General features: G+C 30.7%; 2 protein-coding genes across 2 annotated transcripts; one reads left to right on the top strand and one right to left on the bottom strand.

Moving 5' to 3' along the window:
* Window positions 1-10,096: 10,096 nt before the first annotated feature.
* On the top strand, window positions 10,097-18,873 carry LOC105168438 (agamous-like MADS-box protein MADS4). Its single transcript, XM_088883055.1, has 8 exons — window positions 10,097-10,410; window positions 12,093-12,174; window positions 16,141-16,208; window positions 16,315-16,414; window positions 17,542-17,583; window positions 17,665-17,706; window positions 17,940-18,070; window positions 18,520-18,873. The coding sequence occupies exons 1-8, from the start codon at window positions 10,226-10,228 to the stop codon at window positions 18,596-18,598; spliced, it is 729 nt and encodes a 242-aa protein (XP_088739181.1). The 5' UTR covers window positions 10,097-10,225; the 3' UTR covers window positions 18,599-18,873.
* LOC105168437 (AP2/ERF and B3 domain-containing transcription factor At1g50680-like) lies at window positions 12,473-13,486 on the bottom strand. The gene has a single exon (XM_011088522.3). The coding sequence runs from the start codon at window positions 13,484-13,486 to the stop codon at window positions 12,473-12,475; it is 1,014 nt and encodes a 337-aa protein (XP_011086824.2).
* Window positions 18,874-20,314: the final 1,441 nt, after the last annotated feature.

The following is a 20,314-nucleotide window of genomic DNA, read 5'->3' as shown; positions in this document are numbered from 1 at the left end:
ATACTAAAAAGATACATATATGTTGTTGAAAAGAAAGTAACTATCTTACACATTATCTTTTCTTTTTTCTTATTATATTAAAATATTAAATCTAATAAAATATTTTTTTTTCAAAAAAATCTTCAAAAAATTGTATATTCAGAAGCCAAGTGTAGCAACTATCAGTATCCATAATTGTGAGTTGCGAGAATCGATGTATTAAATTGTCATTATAAATAATTAATATCACATCTATAATTATAATAATTTAGTGACAATTATACTTGTTGCCACTCCATTATCACATACATATGTCATAAATCATTTCTAGCGACAATTTTAGTATTTTATTTTGTCACTAATTATTATAGTGACAATATTTACTTAAATATTGTGATGATTAGAATTATGAAAATAACTATTGAGATATTTTAAGGCTTAAATGCATTTTTGGTTCAATAACTTAAGTTATTTAACGTTTTCGTCCTTTAAACTTTTAGGATAGTATTTTGGTCATACATCTTTAATTTTTACTTTCTGTGATTTTACTTATTTTCTCGCCAGAGTTCACCATTTTTGCCTAAAAAACACATGTGCCGTCACATGACATTTTAAAAATTGGGACTTTTCTTCCTATTTGTCCATTTATGCTAATATTTTTGTCTTTTGACTTTCTATAGTAGTATTTAGTCCTGTATTTTTTTAATATTTATAATTCCAGTCCTTTTTCTGCCGGAATTCACCTTTCTCATTGGTGGAGGTGAACTTTGACGAACAAAAAGGCTGAAATTAAAAAATATAGGATAAAATACTATTCCAAAAAAATGAAAAGACAAAAATACCAAATAACATATATAAGTTCCGAGAAAAAAATACATTTAATCAGATACTTTAGTATCATCTCTTAATATTTTGTCTCTAATATTTTCTTATTTCTTTGTAGTATATATGAGTCATCACCTGGTCAAAATATTATGATCATAGCACCAAACATATCTGATTAATTCATACAAAATTCTATCTTTGTTTTCATTCACTGTCCACAATAAAACATATGTGATTATTTAGGAAGACCTCACATTATTTTTTTTTTAAAAAATGAATTTCACTCTTTCTTTTTTTTTTTACCAATACTTTCATATTCAAATACTGATTCAATACTTTGAGAATTCAAATAAAAGAAAACGTTTGATAAACTACTAATAAGAATAGACATATTCCCACATTTACGAGACTCGAACCCGCAATCTTTTAGTAATGAGACGTCAACCTCATAAATCGAACGACAGAACATCTCAACAAATAAAAATTACTGTAACTATGTAATTAGTAAAATTAATATGTAACTCACGAAAATATAGAATATTTGTATTTACCTCAAGAGTAACTATATGTTAAACAATCATGTATGTGTATAAATAAATGAAAGTGATGTTTTTGCTTCTTTTGTCAGCCTTACCATGTGAAGTTATTAACCAAAAAGAGAAACACCACAAACCCCCCCAATAAACAATTACATATGTATGAAGACATGTTAACTTGCTAGGAAATATTACTTTGTGATAAGTTGCTTATTTTTTCTGCTACTTTTCTTTTAATGAGGATCTTTTTTTAGTGCTATAAGAGAAATATTGGACCACAAATCGAATAATAACTTTGGTACAACCGAAAAGAAAATGAAAAGCAATGAATAATTAGCATATGTGGTCGGAAAAATAGTTTCTAGATCGTGATCTATCACTGCAACAAAAGACTATATTAATTAATGATAAAATATCAAACAATAATTTGTCATATATAATATAAAATATAATGACATATATATATATATATTATTTTTTGCGACCTGATTGTTAATGTATTATTAATTATTTTTAGTGATAATTTTATTTATGTGCATCAGTTTAAAGTTGAAGTTAAAATTTCAATGAGGTACATGATAATATAGTTCTGTAATTTAAAGGGCTGATAGTTTATGTTCTGTATGAATTGAAATTTTACAATTTAATCTTATAACTCTAAAATTTTGGCAAATTTAGTCCATTTCTTGGCTAATTAATTTGGTCAGAATATCTAAGTTGCAATTTTAGTCCTATAAATCAATCGATCAGTGCAAGACTAAAAATGTCAACCTTACTAAGTTACAAGATTAAAAATATCAACTTCCTCCTAATTAAGTTACAGGACTAAACTTATAGTTCAATGTGATTATGTGCAAGTCACATGCAAATTTTTCGATCAAATTGGTCGAAAAAAGATTAAAACTACCAAAATTTTAATAGTTGCAGGACTAAATTGAGAAAATTTAATTCGTATAGGACCAAAATTATCCCCTCTATATATAAGTTACAGGACTAAAATTACATCTTTTTTATTAAAAAAAAAGTTAGTTAGATATATATGTACCATTCTGAAGCATGAAATAACTTGTAGTTTTTCCAATTTATTCTTCAGTGCACCTAGCTATATTCCTAGCATGTGAAAGATGGGGAAAAAATTGTATTTTTAGTGTCATAAGTTAGGATTAAAATTAAAAATATTTCATAATAAATGAGACTAAAAATATAATTTCTAAAAGATATGCACATTTACTTTTAGACAAGGCCAAAAAATATTTGCCCATCATACAAAATGGTAAAAAATAATCAACTGAATATGCAATTTTTACATTGGCTAATTTTATGAGAATATGTATATCTATTCTTATTTACTTTTTTATTAAAAAAATATTTTCTTTAGGGTTAATTACATTTCACCATCCGAACTATGATCACTTTTACACTTTGGTATCTATTTTTTTTTTTGTCAACTTATCATCTTAACTTTACAAAATTTTGTACTTGCCATTTATAACTGTTTTTCAACCAAAATTTTTATCAAAAAATATCACATGCAGTGCAAATGTGATATTTAAAGGTTATTTGGTGTGATATTTTTTACATATGCACAACAGGTGATATTTTTCCAGCAGAAAAATCAACAAAAACTGTCATATATAGTAAAGTGCAAATTTAATAAAGTTGAAATGATAAATCGACAAAAAAAAAAAAAAGATTCGGTGACAAAGTATAAAAATGACCATTGTTCGAATGACAAAATATAATTTACCCTTTTCTTTAATTTCCCTGTTGATTATGCGGCATCAAATTAACATAATTAGAGAAATTAGGCTTTTATAAACAAAATAAAATATTAAACCTACCCATGATGACATATATTCTAAAATCTAAATAATAAGTTTTCTCCCAAGTTAAATAAATTAAGCTTAAATGCTTGATGGTATAGAACAAGTTGCAACATCCTAATTAATTTGGTGTATCAAATGAATGATTTGTTGATATTACGATATTAGAATTACTGTACTGATCGTTTCACTAAAAATAAAGTAATAAATTTCCATACAGTCGCTAATTCTTGATTTAGTTATCGTCCCCATCGTTTAACAACTTGTTCGAATATATATATATATATATAATAACCACTCTACCAATCTAGAAAAACATAATACTTATTTGCTCCTATATAGTTCTACACAATTGTATCTAATTGCATTTTAAGTGTATCTTAATTTATTAAGACATGCCTCCTTCCACATTAAAATAGTCTAGCTGCCACATTAATTATTTGTTGTTGCATGGTGGAAATTGTATTTTTCAGGCAAAATTGCAAATTCAGTTATGTACGTTGGGGGAGTGGCAAAGATTGGTCTTGTAATTATGGGGTTGGCTATTTTAGGTTTTTGTGGTTTAAATTTATAGTATTTTTGGTTCTTCCAATTAAAAGTGATTGAAAATTAACAAATTAAATTAGGACTTAGGGTTTTGGTTACAAATAGACCCACTTACACAGTTCGCATCCCACATGGATGCTGATATGGCAAACAAAGAAGAAACAAAGAAATCAACTAACGGGGAGGCCATGATGTGGACGGTGCCGTTGATGAAACTGATTGGAGGGATGTGTGTGCCATGGGTAGGTGAACATAGGGCTGGTGGTCCGCCAGCAAGATGATTGCTGGCGGTAGAGATACGGCGGAGAAAAAGTGACAGAGAGGCAAAAAGGTGGCTGAAATGAAGACGAAGAGAATTGGTTGGGTAGTGGATGAAAATGGATGGGCCTGGGTGGAATCGAATTGCTAGAGGATGGGAGTCGATTGGTGATGGTCTCGAACAGTAGGTCAGTTGGTCGATGGTGAATCGAGAAGAAAGAGAAAATAGATTTAAATTTAAGGGCAAAATTATAATCCGCAATTGGGGCCGGGTTTGAACTTCAATTAGAACATATTCTATAGGGCCAGAATCAACATCGGACGACGAGTTCAATGCTGGTGCGCGTAGCCAGAGACTTGCTAGAAAAAAATAAATTCCAAAGACCGACGTGAGGTGGTGGTGAATGGTGGTTAACTGTCTTTTGCCACATTAACATCCTACATGTAAGTGACGTCCATTTGTAAGCCGAAAGCCTGAAACCTTAAATATCAATTTAATTAGTTAATTTTCAATCACATTTAATCGAAAAGACCATAATTACTATAAATTTAAAACATAAAGGACTACATTGCCAATCCTATAATTACGGGACCAGTTTTATCACCTCCTAATACATACAAAACTAATTTTGTAATTTTGCCTATTTTCATTCTGCATTTTAAGGTTAGTAAACTTTACATCCCATTAGTTAATTAATTGATTCTTATGATAGTCCCTTAAGTTACAAAAATTCTACTTTTAATTTTTTTAGATTTCATTAGTATTTTGATAGAAAAACTCAAGTACTAATTAAGCACATGACTATTAACCCTTCGGTCTTCTAAATGACAGCCTCTTGCTTATCATGTAACATTTTTTCATCAAAATACTAATAAAATCTTATCAAAGGATTAAATGTGAAATTTTTCATAATTTATTGTAACATTAATGAGAATTTCGTAACTAATAAGACGAAAAAGTATACTGACCCTACAAGAGATATTGGAGAAAAAAAAATACTATTTCCCCTAATTGCATGATAAGAGATCGATAATTACTCATTTCTTGGGTTATTTCCCTTGTCTAAACAAAATATATTTAGGTTATATCTTTTTTTTGGGTAAATTATAATCACTTCACTTAAAGTTTTGATAAATACCTTCTCATGTTCAGAAAATTATAAAAGACCCCCTCATTGTAACGTGCATCTAATAATGAATTCATTTTGTTAATTTCTCTTAAATTTTCATCGAACTTTTGTGGTGAATTGACCAAAATGCCCTTTTGAATTATGAATTATAGTTAATATATTTTAAAATTATCTAAAATATTTTTATGGGCTAATATGTCCTATCGACTATTTACTTTACTCACTTTCAATTTTTTTTATATATTTTTTCAAACCTTTTTCTTTAAAAAAAAAAAAGAAAAATCAGTGAGGATAAAATAGTAAAATTTACTTCACCGTATAGAAATTACATAATTATTTTTAACTTGATGGGGGTATTTGTAATTTCGAAACAACAATGAGGTATTTATAGTTATTTCTTATTTCATAAAAGATAGCTATAATTTATCCCTTTTTTCAGAAAAAAGTAAAAGCGACAAATTACCTTAGATAAATTTTCTTTGAATAAGGAAAAATGAAAGAGGAAAATTAAATACAGTAATCTATACAAATATAAAAAAAAAAAAAGTCCCTCCACACTCACAAACTGCAGTGAATGATACTGTCGCACCAATTTTTATGAAGTAAAAAATGCCTTCATGATAAAATAATTAACTTATTCAACTTCTCAAAATTTACGTTAATTGATAAATTATTATTATTATTTTTTCTTTTTTTTTATTAATTTAATGTACTGATGTATATATTTCACTCTTATTTATAATATATTTTAAAGCGTAAAAAAATTTATTATATGCACATAGAAACAATGTGTCACAACGACTAGTATTTGCTAAATTGTTACTGATCATTGCTTCGTTGCTTGTTAATCACATACTTTTTGTCTTGATCAAATTTGATTATGTATTATTTCCATTTGCATTTCCAAAAATTCCCACACAAAACATTTACTAATCTTGCACAAAGTAAAAAAACTATTGATAAATAAAGTTAAAAAGAGTATAAGAGGGTGACTTATTTTTCGACATAATTACATATTTATCTCGTATAGTCCATTCATAAATTCGATAAGGAATTAACAATTTAATCGGTCAAAATCATCGACCGATCGTTCTTTCAACATCTGTACTTATTACACGTAAAAACTTCTCGTTGAAAATGTACTTTCTACATATATATTAACTTTGTACTGTTTTTCCTAGCAATGCTTCATTAACAAGCTTGTCCGAAGCATAGTTTATGCCTCACCTACCACCAAATAATGCTTTACTTAGATATTTTCTTAAGCAAGTTCGTTTTCCTCATTTTTCACAATTTTAGTATGAAGACGACAACTCCAATTAAACATCAATGTCAAAATATATATATGGACCGCTCGCTCTTGTACCCTTATTGTGGACCAAATACCGTATAGAGGACAACATTTTCGATTTATTATTATGGTTAATTATATACCGTTTTCTGATTCGTAGATCCTAACTTTTTCAAGTAAGAAAGTACTTTTCATATATGAAACGTACATCGATCTTCAGATATGTGTACAGTTTGTGTATTAATGATTTTCATAATTGTAAGGGTAAAATACATTTTGATTTTCTGAATTATTCCTGATATAATACTTATCCCTATAATTAATTTTTGGACAATATTGTTCTTATATTATATATATATTTAGTTCAAAGAATTTTTTTAACAAATTTTTATTTTAAGTTTAATTAAAATTTTCGTATTCGGATAAAATATCTTTTAATTATAATAAAGTAAAATATATTGAGTGAGTTAAATAGATCAAATTTTATTATGTTTAAAGATTCAAAGTTAAGTAATGAATGAGTACAATAAATACACAAAAATATTTCATGAAAAAAAAATGTAGTTATATTTTTGGATAAGAATGAGTAATTACATATCGATTTTTTGAATATATTTTCTTTAGAAAATATGATAAAATATATTTATTTATTTTTTCTAAAAATATTTAACTTTTGGTTAATTAAGCATATATATTTCAAAATTTATTTTAAAAAGCATATATGGGTTTGTTGGTTATATTATATTTGTTGTCTATCTACTGTATATATTAATTTATAGTCTACTTTTAATTTAAACTCTTCACGTATTAATAAAAAAAATTAATTAAAAAATAATTTGATGATGATTCTCAAATATATTGAGAATAATATAATTGTTCAAGACATGAGGGGCATTTTTATCCAATCAAGAAGATAAGTATTATATCTATTAATTTAAAGAGATAAATGTTATATCAAATATAGTTTAGGGGCCCGTAGCGGGACAAATTGTATTTTACCCTAATTTTAGTAGTGATAACATTTGTTTAGAAGTTGTCATTAGCAATAATATTAATGATACAATATTTGTGTTAAAGTAATCACTATATATAATTATTAGTGAGACATGTGATAATGTAACGTCGACAATGAATATATATAATTGTCATCGCAATATTTATATATTATTTTGTTAGTATAGGTATTTCACTAATTAATAGATATGGCTTCTATTATTTAACTATATACTTAGTGATGAAATAAATTAGTAAAATGTTAATAGTTCGGAAAAAATGTAATTTTAGTCCTATAATAATAGGAAAGATTGTATGTTTTGGTCCTCTCTGATTTTGAATTCGCAATTGTGGATTATATTAAAACAAACAGTACATTCAATCCACATATCATAAAAAATTAACACATACTTGACGCGAGGAAATTTTTTTTTTTTTTTCGGGCCAATTTTGTTGATGAAGCATTTTCCTCTAAAACTGTTTGCGCAAAGAATGTAATGGAAAAATCCCATAACTATAGAGATGCACTTTGAGTTCTCTCCCATTCTGAATTTGCAATTGAGGACTATAACTGAAAAAAAGATTAGCGCATTTAGTCCAAATGTCATCAGGACAAAAAATATATATCACATTAGCAAAACTATTTGAAAAAATTAAATCCCTAAATTAAAGGGATTCATGCTAAGCATACACTAATTTTCGACGAATATAACCTTTTTCGCGATGTTTGGACTAATTAAATATATTATTATTTTTTAATTATAGTCTTTAATTACATATTCAAAATCGAAGACCACCAAAAGTGTCACCCATATAATTATATGGCCAGAATTGCATTTTTTCCCCTATATATCTTCCAAACCATTTTGCAATTTTAGTTAGGCTCCAATTTGGTGCAAACTTACAGATTTGTCAAATTCAGTTCTTAAATTAAGGTATACAAAAGGTTTCTTATTTAAAAGTGCGTACTTATTTTTTATTATAATGAGTGCTCAAATTGTGGCTATCCAAGCAATTAATGATACATATATAATGACGATTAAGTGATAATAATTATTTTTTATTACTATATCTGTTTATTATTAAATTGTTATTATAAATATATCATTAATTATTTATGCATACATTATATGTACAATATTTTTATCATTAATAATTATATTATAGCAAGATCAAAATTATTACCATTTAATTTAATTTTAATAATAATTAAAATTGGATATCAGTTAATATTTTATCAGTGAACTTTTGTTGTAGTACGCGTGAAAGAGCTTCGCGTTCTCTTCTCATACCCAAAAGTCAAAGTGAATAAATTGTAAACCCACTTTGGTTTCCACACGTTGGTGTGTTCTTGACATGCGTCTCACTTTAAAATTATATTTTTTAATTTTTTAAAAAATATTTGTCAATCAGATATTATGTGATAATAAAAGTGTGATAATTAAAGGTTCCACAATTGGTGTAGATCTTATATTATATTTTTGTATTACGCATTAATTATCTCACACCAATTGGCACGTGATATACATGTGTTCGTTTTTAAATAAAAAATAATATAATTTAAAAATAGGATCACATACAATATACGTATTGAATAATGTCGATGTGTGTCATCAAAGTATGCATGATAAAACAGTTAGGGAGGACAACTCAATGTTCGGATGGTGAAATTAAACTTTTAGTCTGGTAGGATCGGGGTTTAACACTTTTTGTTTACTTTAGAAAATTTTGAAAATGATCCCAAAATTAGAAAATATTTAATTCTCTACTTTGAAATTTTTAAATAGTCTCAAAATTGAGAAAGCTCGACACATTTAATCCCACAAATTTCATTAAATAGAGGACTAAGTATATTGAATTTGTTTAATTTTGAGATCATTTTTAAATTTTCGTAAAGTATAAAATTAAATACGCCGAGTTTTTTTCGATTTTGAGACCATTTTAAAATTCCTCAAAATAGAGAATTAAAAATGTTGAACTCTTATTTTATGGAACTAAAAGTGTAATTTTGCTGGTTCGACACAATACTTCACTATCAGAGGTCTCGTATTCGAACTTTGGGTGTACCATGTTATAAAAAAAAGAAAAGAAAAAGAGAGAACACCAAAAATATCGTAGAGGGCAAACCGATATTGACAGAAATACCAGGGGTAATTTTGGGATTTGAGAAAACATTAACCAAAACAAATTTCTCAGCTTCTTTAAGGTTTGGTCGCATGAGTGTGCCTTCCCTAAAATTATTCAGCTTGAGACCACTTGAAACATTGACACGTGGCACACAGCATTGATATAACTCATGAGTTTTAAGGTTTACCCCACCCCCCAACCCACCCTACCCTCCATAATAATCCACCTCGTACGTCCATCTTGGCTGCTTTTTACCGTCCTCCCTTTAAGTTCTTCCTCCTTATTCACCGTTGGATCATAACCCGAGTAGCTGTAAAATTCTTCAGCCCCCACCAACACCCTCACCATCCCAACAATGGCCTAAAAGAAAAAGAAAAAGAAAATTCCAAGCCCACATAAAGAAAAAAGATTTAGGAAATAAGTCATGTAAGAAATCTACTAGTTTAAATTGTGCAAATCAACTCTTGGGATCATATGTGTGTGTTCGTGTGTGTGTATATATATATGTATGTATGCTCATAATACTACTACTACAACTACTACTATTTTCTACTGTTCTCCTCTGACTTTACATATATGCATACGTGATAAGATGTGCCTATATATATTGTTGTAAGTATTTACAAAGAAAGGGTGGTACTAGAAAGCACCGCAAAAGAAAGAAAAAAATTTGTTTGTGTTCTTGTGAGGAGAGAGAGAGGAGAGAGAGAGAGAGAGATGGGAAGGGGGAGAGTTGAGCTGAAGAGAATAGAGAACAAGATCAACAGGCAAGTGACTTTTGCAAAACGAAGGAATGGCCTTTTGAAGAAAGCTTATGAGCTTTCTGTTCTTTGTGACGCTGAGGTTGCTCTGATTATCTTCTCCAATAGAGGAAAGCTGTACGAGTTTTGCAGTAGCTCTAGGTATAAAAACAAACAAACACCAAGCCCTTCTTGTATGTCCCCTTGTAATAGCTATATCCATGCATATTTGATATTGGGGGTTGGGGGGAGGGTACTAGGGTTCTTAATTTCTCTTCTTTTTTTTTGATTCCTTCTTTTTCTTTCTGTGTTTGTGTTTCAAGATTCTTGTGGGTTGTTTTGAGATCTGGGCTGGTCTAAAAATTCAATCTTTTTGATGGGTTTGGGAGAGGGGATGAGGGGAAAGAGATCATCACAGTAAAGCAAATTATCTTTTTGCCGTTTCAGTGATTGTTTTTGGGGTGTATAGGACTCTGTGCTTGTGGGTTTTGTTAGATCTGCAAGAGGAAACCATGAAAAGAAGATTATTTCTATATTCATGTAGAGTTTTCTGCAGCTTTGTTTTTGTGTGTGTGCTGTGTTTCAGCCGTGCAGCTCCTTGGCCTGTTTTCTTTTACACTTCTAAAGGATCAGTTGAAATACATCCGATCTAGTATTTTTTTCATGCCTTAGAGCAAATTCAAGTGTTTCTTTCTCTCTCTCTCTCTCCTCTCTCTATCTCTGATCTTTCTTCTTCGTTTTTGTTAACTTTCTTGAGTAGTGAAGAAGCATTAATTTCCATTGTCATGCTACAAAGTCATCTTGATTCAGCAAAGCTTCTGTATCTTTTCTTCGAGGGATCAGTAATATCATTGGGGTTGAGGTTTTTTGGTCAAAATCCCAACATTTTAGGGTTTTTTTTTTGTTCATCATTTTCTCTTCTTCTTCTTCTTCTTGTTTTTCTTTCTTTTTCTTTTGGGTTATTCTTCAAATTTCTCTTATTCCTTTGGCTAGCAGCATGGGTGAAAAATCTCTGTTCTTCACTAGTTATCTTCACTTTAGTGTTCCAATCAAGTATCTTCAAATTGAAGTAAGAATGAAGAACTCAAACTTTCTCTCTTTTGTGAGAAAATTCCAAGTTTTTTCACAAAAGAAGTAATTATGTTTGGATGTTCCTCAGCTCATAAATCTGTTGCTGATAGAGATTATTAAGCCTGTTTGCTTCTCTATGTATGTGTAAGTCTTCATTTTCTTTTTTCTTGGGGGGTTGTTTGGGGATCTTGGATTTGCTTTCCCAGCAATTAGGGTTTGTTTTGACAATTGAATTACTCCTCTCTCTTCATCACTGATCTCCAGATCTTTGGACTCAAATTAGACTTTGTTTGTAAATCAGCCCTTTAAACTCAAATTTCTTTTTTTTTTTTTTTTGCTTTTTATTTAAAGTTTTTTTTTAATTGTTATTTTGATCCAGAGCAGTAATTATATCCAGTGAGGTTTTTGATTCCATCTCATGATTAAGGGCTTTTACTGTTACTTGTCTATATGTCAAAGCTGCAAGAGAAGTAAACTCCAGACAATACAATCAAAAGAGTTGCTACCTAGTTACCTGTGGACAATATTGCTGGTTCTTGATTTATATGTTCTAAAATTGACATATCTCTGCAATTATCTTAGGGATATTACAAACACTTTCTCTTTTGTGTGTCTTGGGATGAATTTCATAGATTGCTGATAAAAGAAAGATTTGATAAGACAAAAGCATGACTAACAAGCAAAAATTAGTTACATTCTTGATATTAATACTCTCTTTTTTCCTCTGTATGTAATATATAATTTGACTGCAAATTCTTGTGTTACTTTGTCAGCATGCTCAAGACACTGGAGAGGTATCAGAAATGCAACTATGGAGCTCCAGATCAGACAAATGTATCCACAAGGGAAGCGCTGGTATTTCCTAAACTCTTCAATAATGATGATTTTCACATTTCGTTTGCTTGGAAAAACTAAAAACTAAAAACCAAAAAGAATTCATTACATTCTGAGGCATAGAAATCTTGTCTGTGTTCGAGCAGATATGTTTGTTTGATTGATTGAACAACACTTTGCTCAGAAACTATTTTGGCAAGTAAACGTTAAATTAACCTAGTGAGTTAGTCATGGAAAAGAGTTAGATGAGTTCAATTCACCATAGTTTGGATCCATGAAAACAAGAAATGGAAGCATAAGGAGGAATTAGCCCTCAAACTTAGTCTATTTGGACTCCGAAAAGCCTAAAACCTTTTGTGTCACTGCTCGGAGCTTGTAAAGTTAATATTTCCACAAAGGAGTTGTGATTTCCGTTCTCTACTTTGTCTTGTTTAACTTCGTCAGAGTTATTAGTTACTCTTCCCAATTCCATTTTCGTGTTGTTGTCGTTCCTCGACTCGTCTTTGCTGGCTACATCAATGACTAGAAACGATTGCCCAAAACGTCTTCCATCCCTGCTCTCGTACATATAGAAAGCTATGGTGTCGTTCGCTCTCAACCTCTTTTCCTTCACGAACCGATTCCAGCCCCTTGTGAACACAAAACTTTGGCTACTCTTCCAATAGCAATACCGGAATTTCCACAAGTTCATCTGCCTATCGTAGAATTCAAGCTGAACTTCGTCTACTCTTCCAGCAATATCCAGGCTATAATCGCTAGGATCCGGCACGTTGGGAAAATGCTTAACGGCATATCTTTTGGGGATTACGAGCCTGTTAAGTTTGCCAACATCACTTGGAGTTAGCTCCTTCTGGAAAAGTAGATTGCAAGAAAACTGCCCATCTCCGTGGAACGATGATAGGTTCAAGCCTATCTCTATTTCACCTCGTTGGCTCCTTAGAAAATCGGCAAACTTTGCAGGATACGAACCGTCCCTTATCATGTTCAAAACTACATCAGTGGTAAAATGGCTCTGGAACTTTGGTTCTTGGATGCTGATATTAGTCCATGGAAAATTTCTGTGAGTATCTCCACTTCTAAGCTTGATGGCTGCGCTATCATAGGCCATCGCAGCATCGATCTCTGATTTGAACGTCCCAAGCCATACACGGTGATGGTTTGCGTATATCTGTGCACCCCAATGTCCGTTCTGTTGAGGGACGACTCCTTTGAACCTCTCGACTCTAGAACGCTTGCACGCATTTGTGACGTAGATGCTACAATTAGAGTCGGATGATTCTTCATTCATATTCAGTTTTGCATGGGAAATCATGCTCAGCATCTCTTCTTCCATTCTAAGACGGAATGAGTATTGTAACTCATCCTTCATTCAAACAAGAAGATCAAAGATAAAAACCAAATTAAGACAAGTTTTACTATTTTCCTGAAATCCTTACAACATAAAGGATATCTGATTCTTTGTCCTAAAGATCAAAAGAAAATAAATTCGGGGGATAACCCTTTGGAGAAACATGAAGTAAAAGTTCAAAAACAAGTCATAAACAGCAATATTTGAGTGAAAACTCGTTCCAAATACGGCTAGAAAGAACATATGATCAAGATTCAAGATTATAAACAGAAAAACATGTGAATTGTGAGAAAACATCAAATTTTAAGGAAAACAACAGCATATCTTACCAAGAACTTCTGGAACTGCTGACAAAAGTAACAAGCTACAAATTAAGAGATGAGAAAAGCAATGGCAAATATCAACATGGAAAGCAGGTTGAGAACCCCTTATGTACAGAAAACATGAAGGTTATATCATGATCATACCAGATGATGATGCCCTCATAAACTTCAGCACAGATAGAAAAACTGAGGTTCCGTCATGTACGATTCTTACACGATAAAATTCTTGGAAATGGAAGAAACGGAGAGATTCTGGGAGGAAGATATGTGAATCAAGGATTCTGGCTGGTGATGAAAAGGGATGTTTCCTTTTTCATGTTAAGTTAGTTAAAATAACTCAGCAAGCCCATAATTCTTGACAGGAAAGTTTTAAACCTAAAACCTCTATACTTGTCTTAAATAAGACAGTACATATATGGTACTATTTTCAACTGTTTCTATCCTGCTATTAATTGGGTGTTTTATATATATACATACCTCTTTTTGGTCTTAAATCTTTTAATGAAATGCATCTTTTCCGAAATTTTAGCTGTCTAATTTTTCAGGATTTGTTGGCTACATTATTGGTTAATATTAGTGCTCCACATGCATTATTACCATAAGACTTCCAGCAAGCGGAACATGTTATAGTAGTAAAATTTTCTGCAACTTGCCTAAATTAAGTTGCATAATTTCATCTTCTTCAAGTTTTCAAATGTGATCGAAATTTGTGTTGGCGTCTCCCCGCACTCGGTTGCAGAAATTTAGTATATCATGTTCCGGTGACTGAAAATCTTATGGTGATAATGCACGTGGTCACACTAATATGAATCAATAATGTAGATATATCCTAAAAATTAGACAGTGAAAAGGATCGGAAGAGATTCATGAAATGGGAAGATTTAAGACCAATAAGTTGCATGATTCATTTTCTTCAAATTTTCAAATGTGATAAAAATTTGTGTTTGTTCCCCCCCACCCCCAAAACAAAACAAAAGAAAAAAGAAATAGTATTTTCTTTATATAGAGGATAGAAGATTAGGTTGAAATAATAAATGTATCCATTTGGATAAAATATTTTCTTGGTGTAGGAACTTTTAAGATTACTATTAACATGCAACTTATTATTCATAGTAAGAATTTAATACAATAAAGTGTAAACATAATGAAAAATATAATTTCATCTTTTTTAATCTTTCTTTGTGGTCTTTTTAACTTGATGTAAATTATAATATTATTTTTAATTTCAAACATTCATTTTGCAACAATTGAAATCATGAGATGATATGGGAACAAAAATAGGATATGTATGATTATTAAAACCCAATTAATATAGAAATAGAAACAATGTTATTTTTAACTAACTTTGGCATGAAAATAATACATTCCTTTTCATCACAAGCACATAATCTTTGTTTGGCATATTTTTCTCCCAAAATCTCTCAGTTTATTCCATTCCTCAAGAACTTTATCTTGTAATCATAAATGATAAACCGAAAAAATGCAGTACGGAGAATTATTGTTTATTTATTAAAGTGAAATCTTCTTCAACCATTAATTAATATAAGGGTACTTTTGGATGGTTGGATTTGAATTTTCTTTTTTTTTTTTTTGATATAACTCCACTTGAAAAGAATCGAAATTCATCAATATTCAATAAAACCCAATTTAAAATTAGAATTAATGAAAGATTTGAAATCTTTTAAATTTAGAATTATCTAAATAAATTTAAAGAATTTATTATGAAGGATTTGAAATTTCTTCGATTCAAATGCAAACTAAAAAAAAAGTCATTTTAATATTAAGTAATCTACTTTTAATAGTTCCTTCACTTTAAGTTTTCAAAAGTTATAGTTGATCTCTGTAATTTTAATGTTTTATACTCCCATCTAATTCTAACCAGCAACGTCTCGATGCGTGTGCTTTTCTAAATTTAAAAGTATAGATATTTATTAGAATTTGTTACCAAATATTTTTTGAATTATCTAAGCGTACATTGATTTATGATAAATAAAATAATGATTAAGTACAAATAATAAAAACAAATAGAAGATGGAAAAAAATAGAACCTATTTGATGAGAAAATTGAGATGAGAGATAAGGGAGGGAAAAATTAAACAAATAAAGAAGTTAGTGGAAAAAGGAGAAAAAAACTAATTCGGTATTATCTTTTTAAATAGGGGTAGTTTTGTCAATGTATCACAAAAGCACCAATAGGCTATCAGGGCTGCTGTAAGCTTGAAATTCAAAGCTATGAAATCATTAAGGATGAAATTGATAATACATTTCAATTGATATACATATGATGTGTGAGTATTCTTGATGTCATGTTTGTAGGAACTGAGCAGTCAGCAGGAATATTTGAAGCTTAAAGCACGCTACGAAGCCTTACAGCGTTCTCAAAGGTTTGGCATGTACATGAATGGATTGAGGAAACATATACAAACGTTTGAGCAAAGTAGCTACAAGTCGTGCATGCATGTCTTAATTTGGTTGCTACTATGTTGTCAGGAATCTTCTTGGTGAGGATCTTGGTCCTCTGAACAGCAAGGAGCTTGAGTCACTTGAGAGGCAACTTGATATGTCATTGAAGCAGATCAGATCAACACGGGTACGTACTTGTTCTTATTTTGTTTATCAGTAACATATATATTCAGTTTTGCGTACGTACCAGTCCTCGTTATATATGTCTGATGGACGTTAATATATTATGAACGTTTTGCTTGGACTTTTGGAGGTAGCTGTATTTGATTGGTGAACATGCAACAAGATGAGTTTGTCCTTTTTGCTAGATGGTTGTTAAAATGATACTTTATACTATATATACTGCCTAAGTGTAATTTCAGTTATGCCAAAATAGGGTTTAATGGCATTTTTAGTCCTCTGAAGATAGAGACTGGCAATTTAGAGCACTAATTAAGGAAAAAAAATGCATATTGAGGATAAATTTTATAGGAAATTGTACAAATTGGCCGGAAATTGATCTTTGATTTGGGAATTTTGGATTTTACAATCTTACAATCAAATATGTTGACATGAACTTTCAAATATTCGAGATAGGACACTTCACGCCTATGTGGAATACAATTAGCCAAAACACATGAAGTGTTCGACTTTGGATTTTGAAAAGTCCACATTAGTTATGAATCCCTAATTTTATAGAATCAAAACGTCAGCGTATATAATTACAAGACCAAAATTACAATGAAGCCTCAAATACGTAGCTGCATGTGACTTTGTGGTGGTCACTTGCATGTCAAGCATAGCATTCAGCATTTACTTGTATTTCTGAAGAAACACTTGAGAAAACTAAACTAAAATCATATGTACATAAAAGCAATAACAAGATTACTGCTGAAGTTTGAGGAGACATGCATAGACATGAATGGGGATAAAATGAAACTTATGGAAACAACTGCAGAAACCTTCTTACATATTTTCCTATTTTTTTGTGTTTGAGATGTATTCTATGTTTCTTTCTTTCCTTTGGTTTCTATGTTGCAAGAATTCCACCACATGTTCGACATTCTCTTAGATTTTACCTTGGTAAATCCTTGGCATGACTTTGCACTGTTGTTTCACCTCAGCTGCAATGCAGCTGTTGCACAACTCTACCAAAGCACCGCAATGTTCTTAAACAGACGATCTCGTTCTTGAAGACCCTTTAAGCACATATAATTAAGCAACTTAGATAGAAACGTTTAGGTGCAGATTGGCTTAACCATTTCCATTTTTCAGACTCAAGCTATGCTGGACACTCTCACAGATCTTCAGAGAAAGGTACATATACCGAAACTCCATATTCCGCTTTATCTTACGTTAACACTTCATTTTATGTTATCTTTGTTTTGGTTGTTTTAGGAGCATGCTCTCAATGAAGCTAACAGGAGTTTGAAACAACGGGTATACATATTTTATCCGTACGCAACAATGAATATAGAATGTGATCAGCAACCGTTAACGGTCCCAATGGGTGTCGTTGGACTCTACTGCAGCAGTGTTTATAAGCCGGAAACGGAGTTTTGCAGCTGCTGCAGATCAGCATTTAGTTCCAAGATTTGTGAATAGCGTATAGGAGTTATTAAACTAGGACTGTGTGGGAATGTAAGAAGTGATTCTTGGCTGGTTTTTTGCAGTTGATAGAAGGAAGTCAAGTAAGTCTCCAGTGGAACCCAAATGCTCAGGACGTGGGCTACGGACGAGCAGCTCAGCCTCAGCCTGACGGATTTTTTCATCCTCTCGATTGCGAACCCACTCTGCAAATTGGGTAAGCCCTCTACGATCGATCTCTGACAATAAAAAGATCATGATCATAACCCTTTTCATAAAAGAAACAGTCCTTTTGCATGTACAATGATCTGATCATTTTCTTGACAGTATTTTCTTCAACCTGAGCCCTCTAATGTAGGATAAAATGTACAAGAAACGAGAAACGGGTTCCTCTTTGAACAAAAACAAGAAATAGCAATACGATCTCTGAATTTTCTTAAAAAAGAAGCTCAGTGCCTCCCGCATCAACCTGTCTCGCTTTGCCCTTCTCCTAAAAGTTCAAGAAGTCACACTGCCCTTTTCTTTTCATTCTTACACCAGTACTGATCGATGCATTCCCTAGTTCATCTTACATGCTAAACGAGGAAATAAGGACAGTAACTAAGTTGTACGTTTGTGTGTTTGTATCTCCATTCATTTTTCACTGATGAAGCCATTGAATTACAGGTACCAGCCTGATCCAATAACAGTTGCAGCAGCCGGGCCTAGTGTGAATAACAACTACATCTCAGGCTGGCTGCCATGATAAGCATTCGACTGATCGAACTGTGATCATGATCTCTCATAAAAACCAGGAAAATTTCAATCTTTCTGTGTGTTGTTTCATAAAGGCAAACATGTTTAATAGGCATGGACTTTTGTAAGACTGCTGGTGTTGTAATTCCACTTTGGTGGAATATTAAGTAAGTTGTAGTGTTTAAGTTAATGTGTTTGTCTGGATTCTCTCCTTGTCTTTCACTTGGTATGCAGACTGTGTAAAGAAAACTCTTGCTTCTATTCAAATTCTTAACAATTTCTGCATGTTTTTGAGTCTGTTCTATCAAGTTGAGAGTATCTTTTCAAGAAATGTCTATTATCCCCTTCTGTCTCTTTACTCATATAGGTATTTCTTGGTGCGGATGTTATATCACACTTTTGTGTGATTCCACGTCTGTTTTTGTTTAGCTTTAAATTAATCAAAATGCTAAATTATATAAGGAATACCACACATTTTTTGGATAGATTATAAGATTTTTTTTAAATTTTGAATAATTATGAATATTTCTTATTGATTGTGAAATTACCAATATATCATTGATATCTGATAAAATTACATAATTCACGGATGAAGGTATGAAATTATCAAATCTGTCTTTGATGTACTTTTTTTCTTTTTTAAAAAAGATAAAACACAATTGTAAAAACAATTGGACAAGGTGGGTTGGAAAAATATAAAATGTCGTCCACTTAGTCCACAGAAAAATTTAAACAATTTAAAGAATATATAAAATTGCAATTCATAGTCTAAAATGACATTTGAGTCAGTTCAACACATAATAAAATTGATGAAAATCTAACGGATTGGACTAATTATTGAACAACCCATTAAAATTATGGGTATTTGTAATTTTTTATACAACAAGACGTATTTATAATTAAGACAAACATCAAATGAGCTTCTTGTAATTTAAACAAATTTTTTATTACAATATTAAAATTCTTGATCAAATTTGGTGTCATGAGTTTGAGTCGCCGCTCAAATATATGAGTATTTGTTTAACTTTATATGAACTTTTTTTATAATTTATTTTATTATTCTTTATTATATTGATGTACTATTATATTAATCGAATTGGTATATTGCTCAGTTAAGATAAAATCAGTTAATAATGATTTATAATTTCATTTTTCCTTATTATATTAATGTATTATCATATGAATCGAATTGATATATCTATTAATTGAAATATTAATATAATTATGTTAAAAATGCACTGCTTAAGACTTGCATTTCATCAAATATGTCCATGTGCCCCTACTACAATCCCCAACAATACAACCATTTAGGCCCGCACTCTTCATGCCATTTGGGCTGGGCCTCTGAGGCCGAACTCAAAGAAACTTCGGTCATCCTAGGCCCGAAAAAATAAACTCTTAGTATCATTTGGGCTTATATTGCATAATATGGCCCATCAGCTATTTATGTCAAACAGTAACTATTTTCTCATCTATTGAAATGTTCTTTTGTTATTCATTTATATATATATAAAAAAATCAAATAAGTACAGATTATAAATCTTAATAAAAACAATATAATTACTTATAATTCTTAAAATGCTTGCATATTCAACTGAGTGTGCCATCCATCTCTAAGTAGATTATTACATGCAACTTTACAAATCAACAAATGTTCTAAAAGTTTCCATTGATGGCGAAATTTGGAAAGAGAAAGAATAAAAAAGTATAAAAAGATGTGTGATGG

This window comes from Sesamum indicum, linkage group LG8 (assembly GCF_026168435.1).
Source record: "Sesamum indicum cultivar Baizhima isolate 11 linkage group LG8, ASM2616843v1, whole genome shotgun sequence".
Taxonomy (NCBI): domain Eukaryota; kingdom Viridiplantae; phylum Streptophyta; class Magnoliopsida; order Lamiales; family Pedaliaceae; genus Sesamum; species Sesamum indicum.
This window is presented reverse-complemented; position numbering and strand designations above follow the sequence as displayed.